General features: G+C 43.2%; 1 protein-coding gene across 1 annotated transcript in view; it reads right to left on the reverse strand.

The window, feature by feature from the left end:
- The window catches only part of ESR2 (estrogen receptor 2), a 69,222-nt gene that overhangs the window by 39,727 nt on the left and 14,788 nt on the right, over nt 1-14,707 (reverse strand). Inside the window, exons 2-3 of the mRNA XM_053405211.1 lie at nt 5,512-5,985; nt 3,356-3,531 (exon numbers count right to left, since the gene is read on the reverse strand). Of these exons, the coding sequence (XP_053261186.1) occupies nt 3,356-3,531; nt 5,512-5,936 (601 nt within the window). The 5' untranslated portion in view covers nt 5,937-5,985. The remainder of the gene's footprint in view (nt 1-3,355; nt 3,532-5,511; nt 5,986-14,707) is intronic.

Below are 14,707 nucleotides of genomic sequence, written 5' to 3' on the forward strand. Positions count from 1 at the left end.
TTCAAAATCCACCCTTATCCACATTTTGTAATATGGTTCTCCAACTAACCATTATCGAAATGCCTGCGCTAAGAGGCAGGCAAAATGAATAGAATAGGGATAGCAACATACAAAAAGGCAATGTATCTGATATGTGCACATTGGTCAAAATTGCGTATAAAAATGTGCTTATCGTGAGAACTTTGCACTAAAATGCTGGTTTTTTCCCTTTTTTAAAGGAAATTCTCAAATTGATGCAGACGGTGAAGAACTGAATTTAGGATAGGAAAATGTGAGAATCAAAACTGGCAGATCCTCCCATCCCTATTTGGGACACAAGGCATTTCACACAGTGAACTGGCAATTCCTAAGTTTCCCTGTATCGTGGGGCGACAGTGGTGAGCTTGGCTTGCCCTCGGAGGACCCCAGGATTGTCTTTCAACACAGCTGCCGCGTGGAAGGCTGCCAAACAAAGCCTCGGCTTCTGCATGCTGATCTCACTGCACTAAGCGCTTGGGATGTGGCCCTGAGCAGTCAGGCATCCTTGATTTGACAAACAGCATCGTAGCAACAGGGAACACGCACAAGCCTTGGAAGGCCTACCAGCTGCCTGGCTAAGCTTCTCCCTTTCCTTTCCTTTCCTTTCCTTTCCTTTCCTTTCCTTTCCTTTCACCTTCACCTTTAGAGAGGCTGTATGCATGTAGGTTTATAGTCGGCTTTCATGAAACATGCACCTGGTAGCCAGAAGTGAGAAGGAATTGCATGCAGTCAAGTCCTTCCACTGCACCCAGCATAGAAACCAGGTGGGTTGTCCCCTCTTCCGTGTCCAGCACAGAAATGCAATTCTTCTCTTCTTTGGCGATCAATCGTAGCTGAGTAAGATTGTCTTCCATGAACACAGTCTTAACAGTGAATCCACAGGTGACTTTGGAGGCCAATTCTGGATCAACATGTCCTTCTACTGTGGGGACAAAGGTTTCTGGGCAGGAGTTGATCACGGTGTGCATTTGCCAAGCGTGCCTCCCTCTTAGCATGTTTCTCCCTTTCATCCTGAGTTCGAGTTGTCTTCAAAGTCAATGACACCTTTGGAAAAGGCTGTTCTCCAATTGGAGCGCTCGCAGGCCAGTATTTTCCAATTGTCAGTGTTTATACTACATTTTTAAAGATTTGCCTTGAGTGAGTTTTTCAACCTCTTTTGTTGACCACCAGCATTATGCTTTCCATTTTTAACTTCGGAATAGAGTAGTTGCTTTGGAGGACGATAATCAGGCATCCAAACAACATGACTAGCCCAATGAAGTTGATGTTGAAGAATCATTGCTTTAACACTGGTGATCTTTGCTTCTTCCAGTACACTGGCATTTGTTCGCCTGTCTTCCTAAGTAATATGTAAAAATTTTTGGAGACGCCATTGATGGAATCTTTTGGGGAGTTGGAGATGGCGTTTATAAGTGGTCCATGTTTCACAAGCATACAGTAAGGTTGGTAGTACAATAGCTTTGTAAACAAGCATTTTGGTTTCCCTGCGAATGTCCTGGTCCTCAAATACTCTGCACTTCAGTCGGGAGAAAGCTGCACTTGCCAAGCTCAGGCAATGCTGGATTTCGGTATCAATGTTGGCCCTTGTGGAAAGGTAACTGCCCAGGTAGGAGAAGCGATCGACACTTTCCAACGTTACACCATTGAGTTGGATTTGTGGCGTAGCAGAGGGGTTGTTTTGTGCTCTCTAGTGCAGCACTTTGGTTTTTTTGGCATGTTCAGGAAGGGCAGAAATCTCACTCACTCCTCTGCCAGCTCCCCCAGCTCTGCTCCCAGCTAATAAAAATATCTGCAGGCTAGTAATGTCTGTGGGTTATCAGCAAAGCTAGCTTTCAGGGAAAGAAAAGGCAAATTCTGTTTCATTCTCCTCCATCCCTTGCAAATATATAAGCCTCAAGTGGGAAGCTGTCCTGGATCATAAAATTATTGCAAACATTTTGTGCTGAATTTCTATAAGCCTTCACAAAAGCTTTATGATTTTTTTCAGCTTAGATATTTCAGGGTGAAGGAGCTTGTTTGCTCTTTGTCACAGATACTAAGAAAATTTAGTTTAACGTGACCTGAAAAATCAGTTTTGCAGGATTGCTGGGTGGTTTTTGATAAGCCTTCAGAGAGCAGATGTGGAGCCTGTGGTTGGCAGCGAAGGTTGTTTGCAGTCAAAGGTCCACTGGAAGCAAGATTAAAATGTTGGGCCACCAAGTTTCTCAGCATATGTCACGGCCTTCAAAAGGTTATTTTGTCCTGTTCTATAAAGCAGAAGTGAACAGAACATATGACATGCACATGTTTTGCTTTCCCTGAATAACATTAAGCTCCTTTAACCAGACCTGCACTAAAACTGACCAGTTATTGGGGAGTAACCATTCAAAGAGAATGAGATTTTCTTCTGAGCAAACATGGATTTCAGGCTAATTCAAGAGCAGGAATGGGGCACAGGATGCAATCCTATGCACAGATTCCTCTGACAAGGTCCAAGCTCCAAGGTTGAGAGAAAAGCAATGGATCACACCACTGGGAGGGTGGTCACTGAACTCTCTTTCCTTCAGACTCTTCAACCTGCAACAGGCGCTTAATGATGCTGGACAACCCTGCAGGGCTGTTGTAAACCACTCGGAGCCTGACAAGCAGCATTCAGTGTGAACTGGAGTTCAAAAGTCATTCTTTCTCCCAAGAAATTAATGTTTGTTCGTTGTGGGTGGTGTTCAGCTTTCCATCTCTCCCTCCCTCCAAACTGGGGACTATGGATCTTCCCCACTCCCACCAATGGTAAGAAAGTAGCTGGAGAGAGGGACATTTTTTAAAAAAAAAAAACTTTAATGGTTTAAAATCAACACATACACAAACAACAAAAGCTTGAAAAAATAAAAAAGAAAAGAAAACGAAATCAAAGAAGCACAATACATCTCTTACAAACAAACAAAAATAGAACAATCCATTCACAAGAATATTCCATCAGCTTCCAACTTCCTTGATATGAGTTCTTTGTTTTCTTAATTACTTGCCTCTATTTTCCAATAAACCTTATCCTTATTAAATCTTGTTTGTATTCTTTACACCTTAATCAATTCCGAGAGTTATTCGAAGCATTCTAAAGTTTTTATATGAGGGCACTGTTCTTTTAAAAATATTGTCTATAAATTCCCCATTCCCTCTTAAACTTTTGGGTTGAACAATCTCCGATCTTTTCCGTCATATATGCAAGTTCCATGTATTCAAGCACTTTTATCTGTGGGGCAATTTTTACCTGTGAAAGCAGTAACACACTCACGTGTTTTTGCAGAAACATTTGCATCCCCGAAGAATTTCCTTTCCCGGGAAAGCCTGCCATTCCCCTTACCTTGAATGCTTCTTTTGAAGAACGCTTTGCAGCCCTCGCACGACCAAACGCCATAGTGATATCCTGAGGCATAATCGCTGCACACGGCACAGAAATGGGCATCCCTTTTCGAGACGGGGCTGTTTGTGGAGGGGCTGGTACAGTCGTTGCTGTTGGCTTTTCTCTTCAGCGTTTCTCTGGGGGAACAGGAGAAGAGCCGTTAGGAAACAGTGAAGTGGCATGTGCATATTTACCTCGTAACTTGGCAGTCCTCAAAACTTCTGGGTGATTTTATTTTATTTTACCTCAAAACCTCTGGCAGTTTTTTGTTTTGTGCCTCCATAAATCTGGCTCCTTTTACAATGATGCAGGAAGGACCCCCTGTATAGGGAAGTTTTTTAACGTTTAATGTTATGTTACATTTTGGCATATGCTGGAAGCTGCCCAGAGTCAGATGGATGGGGTACAAATAATAAAATTGTTGTTGTTCCTAAAAATTATATTAAATTACCACACACAAAAAATATTTTTGAAGTCCATAGCCTATATATTCCCATCGTTTGCTCCTTATTCCAAGGCCCTAGTCCAGGGGTCAGCAAACTTTTTCAGCAGGGGGCTGGTCCACTGTCCCTCAGACCTTGTGGGGGGCCGGACTATTTTGGGGGGGGGATGAACGAATTCCTATGCCCCACAAATAACCCAGAGATGCATTTTAAATAAAAGCACACATTCTACTCATGTAAAAAACATGCTGATTCCTGGACCGTCCGCGGGCTGGATTTAGAAGGCGATTGGGCCGGATCCGGCCCCTGGGCCTTAATTTGCCTACCCATGCCCTAATCACTTCCCTTTCTGCTTACCTGAGGATGTGTAAAAATAATGACTTTTTTTTTACCTCAGCTGAGCCAGACTAACAGTTTTCAATGAAAAACTTTTATGTTTGATTTTTGTGTTGGGGAGGGGAAGGGAGAAGAGCGGGGGGCTTGCTAACATTTCTTCAATAGCTTAGGGTACTGCTTTTCCCGGGCATTACTGGGATTTCAAAGGCGGAATTGACATCTCGGGTGAATTTCTGAAAGGCGGCGCTTTGTCCTGGATGTTAGTCAAGTCAACTGAAAAATCACGGGGGTTGGTTTTTTTTGTGTTTTCGTGAAAAAATAAAATTTGAGAGGTTATGCTAGAAGCTCAACAACTTTCGGGGTGTCCTGGTTTTTACTTTTTGAAATATGGCAACCCTACAATAGCTGGCGTTGCTCAACAAATCCAAAGAGATGGGCCTGTGTGAAAGAATCTCCTCCACTGAAATGAATGAGGGAGCTCTGCAAGCATAGATGCTCCACGCGTGCTTCACTGCACGTGTGGGGCTCTGAATTGTGTCAACTGGGCTTCGAAGAGGTTCCCTTCGAACTCAAGCAAAGTTTGGTGCATCGTACTTAAAAACAAAACCCTTTCATTAAAATAATAATAAAAATGGCCTATGCTCATTTAATCAAGGAAAGGGGGAGGGATTGGTTCTGTGGAGTTCATACTCTTCCCATCTTTGAACTTTCATTTAAGTTATAATTCAGGATTGCTCAATACCACAATCATTGTTTCCATGGCAATAAATTAATGGCATGAACACACCATTAAAACACTGCCACACAAAAAAACGAACGGGAGGAGAAGCACAACTGCAAAAGAGGGGGTGTCTGCAAAGGCAGATCATTCTGAAGACAAGAAATGACTCTTTAAAACCGATTCTCAGAAAAGAAGGGAGGAAGGAGTTCAGCCAAAATCTCTGCTCCAATAAGTCAATGAGTCCGACTTGCCATGATAGCAAGAAAGCCACATATAATGTATATACCCTTTGTTTGTTGTTACTGCTTTTGGGAGAGAAAAAGCAAACAAACAGTGCTTTACAAAAAGAAGAAAATAATGGAATTATCAGAAAATGAAACAGTTAAAAACAACTGTGTAAAATATTCAAATGTGAATAATTATCTGGGTAGACTTGCCTAAAGAAAAACATTTTTGGCAGGCTCCAAAAAGAGTACTGTGAAAAATACCTGTCTGGTGTCAATCAGCAGGGAGTTCCAAAGTTGTTCACACTACAGCAATCTCCCCCCCAAAGCCTATGCTTTGGAGAAACAACAGTGTTGGATCTGATGAAAGACAGATAGATAAGCATTTGTTACCTGTGCATAGGAAGGGCATGATCCCCGGGTCTTGCTTCGCACCACGGGCTTTTTGGTTGCTCTGCAAATAAAACGGACGACTGGCAGTGTAAAGTCAAAGGAGAGATGTGGTCAGAACCAGACCATAACATGCTCGGGCTGGCTGACTGTCTGAGAGAGGCACTTTCCGAGTCGCCAAAAGTGCTTGGAATGCTGTAGTTCATCATAGCGGGGGTGTAGAATGTCATGGCCGGATACTCATGCCTGTTTTCCATATAAGAGGATGGGATGTAAATTGGGCTGTGCTCAACGCTCAAAGCAGACTGGCTGCAGCTGAAAGGGACAGGAGAGACCAACTCGGAGAGGGAGCTTTTCACTTCTGCTTTGGTACATACGAGATCTTGGATTGGTGGCAACTCCTTGTGAGATGATGCACAGAGGGACATGCTGGAGCCAAGTGCCTCCTCTTCAAGCAGTCATCCTCAAATATTCAATCTGGAAAACAGAAACATTAAGAATTATATGTATTTGGTCTTCTCTCTTGCTGCATGACTTTGGTGCTAAAACAGGTGGAAAGGAGGGCAACCTCCATTGTGCAAGCAGAAGTCCTGGCATGAACTTCTGCTGATGGAACTCATTGGCTGAATCGTGTCCAAGATGTCTACAGAGACACATGACCTGATCATGTGTGATAACAACAGATTATTCCACTTTCCTTGGATGGATTCACCACTATCTAGATCAGGGATGGGGAACCTGTCACCCTTCAGATGTTTTTGCTTGACCATTAGCCATGTTGACTGGGGATGATGGGAGTTTGAGTTCAATGACAACTTGGAGGGTTACAGACTGCCCATCTTGTGCTCTGAACCTTGGGTTGTTCTCTGCTTGCTTGATTTATTTTTAAAACTTAATTGCTGGGGAATATAACATCACAAAATGTCTTTAAGCCTGCATATATCTTTGGCTGTTTATCTTCTTCCTACATGTATTTTCCATTAATTTCTAGGGGAAAGACCAAAACAGCACATTCAACTGACCCACAACAAACACACAGGGCTAAATTTAGACTTTGTTCTCTTTGACCCAATGAAAGCACTCACAATGCTCTCATAATAACTTTGACCCTCACTGCCAGAGGAATTGCTTTGCAGGCACAGAATCTCAAAAACATTGATTACAGAAAAATTAGTCATCACAGTCCTTAAGCCAGAGGAAGAACCAGAGCTTTGTTGTACAAGAGGACCCGGCAACCTTTACTATTATGATTCTTGGTCCACAGATAGAATAGAATATTGAGGAACAACTTGAAACAACGTTATGCACCAGAACATCTAAGATAAATTTAGAATAACAGATTTTTATAGAGCTGGAAGGAAATCCAGGGGTCATCTAGTCCAACCCCCTGCAATGCAGGAATCACAGCTAAAGCATGCATGACATGTAAACATCCAACCTCTGTTTAAAAACCTCCATGGAAGGAGACTCCACAAACTCCCAAGGGAGTCTGCTCCACTGCCGAACAGCTCTCATTGTCAGAACGTTCTTCCTAACGTTTAGTCAGAATCTCCATTCTTGAAATTTTAATCCATTATTTTGATTTTTACTTCTTGAAATAATGTGACCCTATTGTATTACCTCTGGCTATATTACCACCTCTAAATCTTCTCTTCCCCTGGCAGAACATACCCAGCTCCATCAACAATCCCCGAGTCTTTAGGACCTGCCTGGGTCAAATGACTTTAAGACAAATCCTTAGATTACCAGTTTCTGAATTCTAATGAAATATCTCTGCTGCTCTAGAGTAGAGGGCTGGACTCAGACCTGCAGGTGGAAATATCAGGTGAGCAGATTTTGGCAAAACATTAGGATAAATTTTATCCTAAGAAGCGTTTTAGCTTAATCTAGGCACTCATCTGCCAGAGAGCCTGCACGGAGCATTTTGTTCCGATTTCGAAGAATGTACCATTGTCAAAGGCACAAGCAGTCCCTGAAAACACAAGGTTGGGTACTGAGCCATCTTGCAAGGCTGATAGCAATGTGACTACTCAGATTCTCACTTGCTCCTGTCAACTTATTTGGGAGCCCCTGAGATTTAGAGTGGTGGTTCATCATCTGAACTACCAAACATTTCACCAGTGCTGATTTATTAAAGCAACCATGGGGGGGGGTCAGAATAACATTTCCCCATTTTGAAAAGGCCATAGATTAATGACTGAAGGCCTGGGTAAAAAGGAAGATTATCGCCCACCACCTAACGACATGTAATGATGGTACCAGGTGCTTGCTACCTGCAGGTATTCTAAATATTTGCATGGAATAATAATAAAAATTATTCTGAACACCTTTTCAGTCCACCAAAAGGTTTGACCTGATACATGTAACTAATTTATATTTGCAGCCCTCAGCACAATTAAAGGAGTGTGTATGTCTGTGTATTTAAAAGAAGAAGAGGAATATTTCCAATTATCATTAGAAATAGCTTGTCCTTAGGAAACACAATTCTTAAAAGCAGACGTTTGTAGAATGTAGTGTAAACTATAAATATATTTACTACTGTTATTCAGTGAGTCACGAAGAGTAGGACACGACTAAACGACTAAACAACAACAACAACAACAAAATTCAGTGAGTACCTTTCTGCTTTCACAAATCAAAAACAACTGAAGTACAGCTTGGATGTTTGAAGTTATAAAAATGACCCCACCACCAAATTTAGTCCTCTAGCTGCTTTTGCTGAGCTGCTCTGTGTTTGAATGATCTTTATTTTGTTTCCGCTCCCACTGAACAATTTGCCAATTATTTCTCCAATCAAGTACAACGACTGATTCGGATGCCACGGTCAAATAGGTACACAGATAAAAGATTAAACTAACCAAGCCGAAGGAGAAATGCACGAACAAACAAACAAACGGTAAATTGATGGTTGAGGGGAATTCCTGGAGAAAAGATCTATTAAGGCTTTTCATATCGGTAGCAATATGTTGCCCAGTTTCAAAACAAAACAAAAACACAAGGGAACAGAAAATGTGTTTCTTATTAGGAGACTGGTGAAAGCAGGGCAGGACCAAGATATTTTGGCGCCTGAGGCAAACCGCAAAATGGCGTCCCTCGCCACCAGGGAAGAAGGGGTGTGTGAAGATCTACGTCAGGAACAAGGAGGGAATAAAGATATACATCAGGAACCAGGGTGGGAAGAGATTAGCGGTGCCTCCTATTTGCCAAGAGACTGATGTAGAGGAACCATTGGGGAGTGCAGCCGAGGAGATGCCATAGCTGTTGTAGTCGCAGCTGCAGCAGGCAATACATTCCTTGGAGGTGTCGCAGGAAACCCTCCCCCCTCCCAATCATTCAGTTTGTACAAACTCCACACACACACACACACACACACACACACACACACACACACACACACAACATACGCTACGATTCTGTTATAAATTCATAGAAAATCAACCATACATCGGATCTGCACCGTTCCACTTTTATTTTACTCCATGAAGGAAGGACTACAAAATGGGGAAGGTTTGATACAGGCCAGCCATAATCCCTTCACCATCCCAGCACATCCACAGGAGCCCTGCCCAGTTGCTATGCCAACACTGATGGTCCTAGACAGAAGACCATCAAGATCACAAGGAACTTGCATATGGGAGTGGATTCAGCACGGACTGGAACAAAGGACAATAATCAGATCTTCCCTCTGGGGGCAGAAAACTGCAAACTCCCCTTTGTCCTCTGGAAATGACTCATGGGGAGGGGAAGAGGAGGAACCAGCCAGGTGACAAGATATTCGGGTTACCTCCACAACTCCTCCCTCAACTCCTCCTTTTTGTGATGTAGTTGTGATGTAGTCTTAGGGGTGTAGTTTGGGGAATTAGTAACTAATAAAAGTTGGGGTCTTCTTTTGTTCTGGACTTCCATTTTGCTTCATCTTGTTGTGGGTGGGCGTCCTGTCGCGACTGTATCCAATAAAGGCCAAGCCTACAGGCTGCTGTTTTGCTCCAAGTTATCCTGATTGGTGTCTTTGTTTTTGTCCAAGGGAGTCCTTGGATTTCTCCATTAACAGAGGCATTGCCAGATTTACATTTAAGCTAAACAAGCTATAGCTTGGCAGCGCTATGCATGGAACTTAATATTGTATCCCTGGAAAACGCTCTGTGGAAGCACATACTTTGTCACTGGTTATCTCTATGGCACAATCTCCCAAACTTGTACTTGATACATTGCATGTGGAGAGATGATTTCCAGAGCCCATGGGTAAAAAATTTACAACTGAAAATTACGGCAATGGGAATCTCCCCATCCAAATTACTAGAGCAGGATATAGTTCCAGCTAAAAGAACAGTAACCTGTAAACTAGAGGAGATGGACTTGCAGCAGAAAATGGTCTTGGGCAATGGTACCTGCTCACCTCTAAACCTTGGTTTATTACCCCTCTTAAGGCTCCCAAACTATTTGAATTCCTTAACTTCTTTGGCTCATAGATATGCCTTTGTAAAGGCAAGATTCAACACCTTCCCATCGAACATGCTGAGAAATAGATTCTCCAATGGACAGATATCGCTCTTATGTGATTGTAATTGTGGGGCACCGGAATCGTTGCATCACATAATTTTTGATTGTGCATTTCACTCATCGGCCAGGAGCAAGTTTCTTGCTCAATATCTAAAGGGAATTGCCGGTGATACGAATGAAGCCAAACTGAGATATCTATTAAATGATGATGACCCCCTAAGATCACTCATGGTTGCCAGATTCTTGATCAGCGTTCTATCCCTAAAGAAGAGAAACGGACTCCTGTGCGGCTCGGATAATCCCTCTAAACTATGATCTATGTTTTAGGATGTAATTAGGTGATATCACCATTGATGTCTTCTACTAATTTATGAGTAGAGGGCGATGTTTATGTTACAAATTTATTGCAATGTATGATGTTGGTCTTTTGTTTTTGTTTTGCTTTGGTTCTTGTCTGTTTTTTGTAAGTTTTGGCGGTTTTAAATTTGGAGGTTTAAGTACATTATGTTGGTATGGGAAACTGTCGTGTGATGGGCCAATGGCCGTAATAAAGTTCAATACAAAAAGCTATAGCTTGGGCCCCCACTCTCTTGGGGGCCCCCAAAAAATTTTAAAGGGAAAAAACTGGATGTACATTTCCAAAATATAAGATAAAAAAACAACTAAAATAAAACCTACATACAGCAACGGAGTTTTGTGTTATGTAGGCTCCTATTTATTATGTGCAAATGGCTTTAGATACCTGTTAGGTCCATAAATTACCATATAGCATATATTCAACACAAAAAACAGCGGCAATTTGTTGTTGACAAAGGACAGCTGAACCCCATTGCCTTCAGTAGCTTAGGGCCTCATCAAACCTAAATCCGGCCCTGCTTGGAGGCTGCATCTTCTGCCCCTGTGGATCCTGCCGCCTGAGGCAGGTTCCTCCCCTTGCCACCTGAGTGGGCCAGCCCTGGATCAAAGACTTTAAAACTACAATGGTACTGCGGGTTAAGAAGTTAATTCCTTCCGGAGGTCTGTTCTTAACCTGAAACTGTTCTTAACCTGAGGTACCACTTTAGCTAATGGGGCCTCCCGCTGCTGCCGCCGCGCGATTTCTGTTCTCATCCTGAGGTAAAGTTCTTAACCCGAGGTAATATTTCTGGGTTAGTGGAGTCTGTAACCTGAAGCGTCTGTAACCCAAGGTACCACTGTATGCAGATTCTGCCCCCCACTCAATAAGTGAAGGCTTCAAAAGTCTAAAGGAATCAAATAAAACACCCCTTTCAGACTTCCACATGCACCTGGCTATCCACTATAAGGAAGGGGTGCTGGACTAGATGGGCCACTAGCTTTGATCCCGCTGGGTTCTCCTTCTGTTATGCCCAAACTATCAATGATAAATGGTTATTTATTTGAAATGCTACAATGGGGCAATATTTAGCTTCCGAAATGGGAAATGATGCTGGGTCTTATGTAGGCCTGAGATCCAGCATCATTTCCCTTTACAGAAACTATTTATTTATTTAAAAGCTTTTATAGTGGCAATATTTCAGCAACAGCTTGTGCAGGCGCTCCATACATGAAGATAGTTGCTTACTTTTACCACTGTACATCTTCAGATATAGCTGCTCAGAAAGCAGCTGCAGAAAGCCTTGAGAAAGTAAACAAACTGCAACAGCACTGAAGGGGGAAAGAGCTCTTTTTCTCCTTAACTCTCCTTTAATCATAGCAATCATAGGTGCTAGAGCCTTGTAACAACATCTCTTCAAGGAAACCTCTGATTGTTGCATTGAAATCCATTCAACAAATACCTAGCGAAGCCAAGATAATTTCAGCATGCAAATTTGTGAAGCCTCAATTAGCGTTAATAAACCAAAGAGCAAACACAGAATATGTTGTGCAGTCTGAAGCTCTGAGACTGCAGGAGCACTGTCTGGAGAGAGAGAAAGAAAGAGAAAGAGAGTGAGAGTCAGTCTAGCTCAGATCTATATAGCAGTCCCTCCAAGTTTCTCTATTTTCCCTGAGGAAAGCCGTCCCAGCTTCTGATTTGATCCTGAAATGTCCCCCTTTTCCTTAGGATGTCCCTATTTTCATTGGATAAATGTTGGAGGGTATGGCGTTATCCGACCCCCGAGCCATCTGAAGGCAATCCTGTATAGGGGAACGTTTCTTTAATGTTTAATGTTTTAATAATAATAATAATAATAATAACAAGAACAACAATAATTTATTATTTATACCCCGCCCATCTGGCTGGGCTTCTCCAGCCACTCTGGGCAGCTTCCAACAAAAAAATAAAATACAGTAATGCACCAAACATGGAAAGCTTCCCTAAACAGGGCTGCCTTCAGATGTTTTCTAAAAGTCCGGTAGCTGTTCTTCTCTTTGACATCTGGTGGGAGGGTGTTCCACAGGGCGGGTGCCACTACCAAGAAGGCCCCCTGCCTGGTTCTCTGTAACTTGGCTTCTCGCAGTGAGGGAACCGCCAGAAGGCCCTCGGTGCTGGACCTCAGTGTCAGTGCAGAACAATGGGGGTGGAGACGCTCCTTCAGATATACTGGACCGAGGCCAGTCCATAAAGATATATAATATTTTTATGTATGTCGGAAGCTGCCCAGAGTGGCTGGGGCAACCCAGTAAGAGGTGTGGGGTTTAAACAGTAAAATTATCTTTATGGAATGGGATGTCCCTATTTCCAACAGAGAAATGTTGCAGTGTATGACATAATACGCAGAATAAGGTCATATCATTCATGTGGGGAGATGCCATTTTTTTAATGTTTCCCATACAAAAAGCAAAAAAAACCAGGATGTAATAACTTGCACATCCAAAATAGAGGCTTTGTTTCTCTCTCTTCCTGTTCTGCTACTTTGCTATACACAGGGAGTCTTTATAACTTTATAACACACAAACCCAGTGCTTTTTTTCTAAAAAAAAATATGTTTAGGGGTACTGTCGTTTTGACTCAAGAAAATCACAATTTTATAGTTCAAATCCGGAAAAATAAATATAGTACAGTGGTACCTCTACTTATGCACACCTCTGGTTATGTATCCTTCAGGATACACATGCGGCAAACCCAGAAGTATTTTTCAGGGTTTCGCCACACGCATGCGCAGAAGTGTTCTAGTGCACTGCGCGCATGCGCAGAACAGGTTGCGAAAACCTCGGGATCCGACCGGCGCTCCGGAACAGATCCCATCCTTAACCGGAGGTACCACTGTAAATGGACAAAAGTACAAAGATTCCCCAAATCTTTAGGGGTATGCGTACCCCTGTGTGTCCCCCCCCAGAAAAAAAGCACAGCACAAGCATATAGAAACAGGCACTGCAGTGGCACAATCCTGCAACCAGACAGTGAGACTGCCTGCACCCTGAGATCATCATTGGAGGCCTTCTTCCATGCACCTGCTCCTAGAGAAGTCCAGAGGGTGGATTTGCAGAGAACGGGCCTTTTCAGAGGTAGCCCTATTAGGGCTGCCATATGTCCTGTTATGTACTGAAGTTCTCACCCTGGGCCAGCAGGGGGATACTGTAGATAGTTATGCAAATGAAGGATCGAAAGTGACGTTCAGTGATTGACTAGTTACAGAAAATGGTTACTGTTGCATTCTAGTGGAGCTCTATATAAGCAGGCTGACTGAGCTCCTCAGTTCAGTTCTATTCCAGCTTACAAATAAAGAGCTGCTTTGGAAGAATTGCTGTGTCGTCTGATATGTTCGCCCACAACTTAACATGTCCGGAATTTCCCAGACATAACCAGGATTTGGCCTTCACGGGGTCTCTGCCATGGGAGCATATTCACCCAGTGCTTTTCCAGCTGCACTGGCTCCCAGTGGAGTACAAGGTCAGATTTAAGGTGCTGGTTTTGACCTTTAAAGCCCTTCACGGCCTAGGACCCTTGTACCTACAGGACCGCCTCTCCTGGTATGCCCCGCGGAGGACCTTATGGTCCATAAATAGCAACACTCTGGAGGTCCCGGGCCCGAAGGAAGGTAGATTAGCCTCAACCAGAGCCAGGGCCTTTTCAACACTGGCTCCGGCATGGTGGAACGCTCTATCTCATGAGACCAGGGCCCTGCGGGATCTGATTTCTTTCCGCAGGGCCTGTAAGACAGAGTTGTTCCACCTGGCCTTTGGCTTGGAGTCAATTTGATTCCCTCCTCATCTTTCTTTTTCCTTTCTCCTCCTGTGATAAGGCTGCATTTTAATTTTTTTAATGTTGTATTTTAATCTTGTTTTTAAGTTGTATTCATTTAACTCATTTTTATTATTGGTTGTTAGCCGCCCTGAACCCGGCCTTGGCTGGGGAGGGCGGGGTATAAATAAAATTTATTATTATTATTATTATTATTATTATTATTATTAACAGTGTCCGTGCAGAAATCGCTGAAATGTCCAGGAAAATCTGGACATATGGCAACCCATGTCGGAAGTGTAGGTTTTGGCAGATTTCAAAACTTCACGTGCACCCCTACCCTGGCTTGTAGGGACGCGGGTGGCGCTGTGGGTTAAACCACAGAGCCTAGGACTTGCCGATCAGAAGGTTGGTGGTTTGAATCCCCGCGACGGGGTGAGCTCCCATTGTTTGGTCCCAGCTCCTGCCAACCTAGCAGTTCAAAAGCACATCAAAGTGCAAGTAGATAAATAGGTACCGCTCCGGCGGGAAGGTAAACGGTGTTTCCGTGCGCTGCTCTGGTTCGCCAGAAGCGGC

This window comes from Podarcis raffonei, chromosome 1 (genome assembly GCF_027172205.1).
Source record: "Podarcis raffonei isolate rPodRaf1 chromosome 1, rPodRaf1.pri, whole genome shotgun sequence".
Classification (NCBI taxonomy): Eukaryota; Metazoa; Chordata; class Lepidosauria; order Squamata; family Lacertidae; genus Podarcis; species Podarcis raffonei.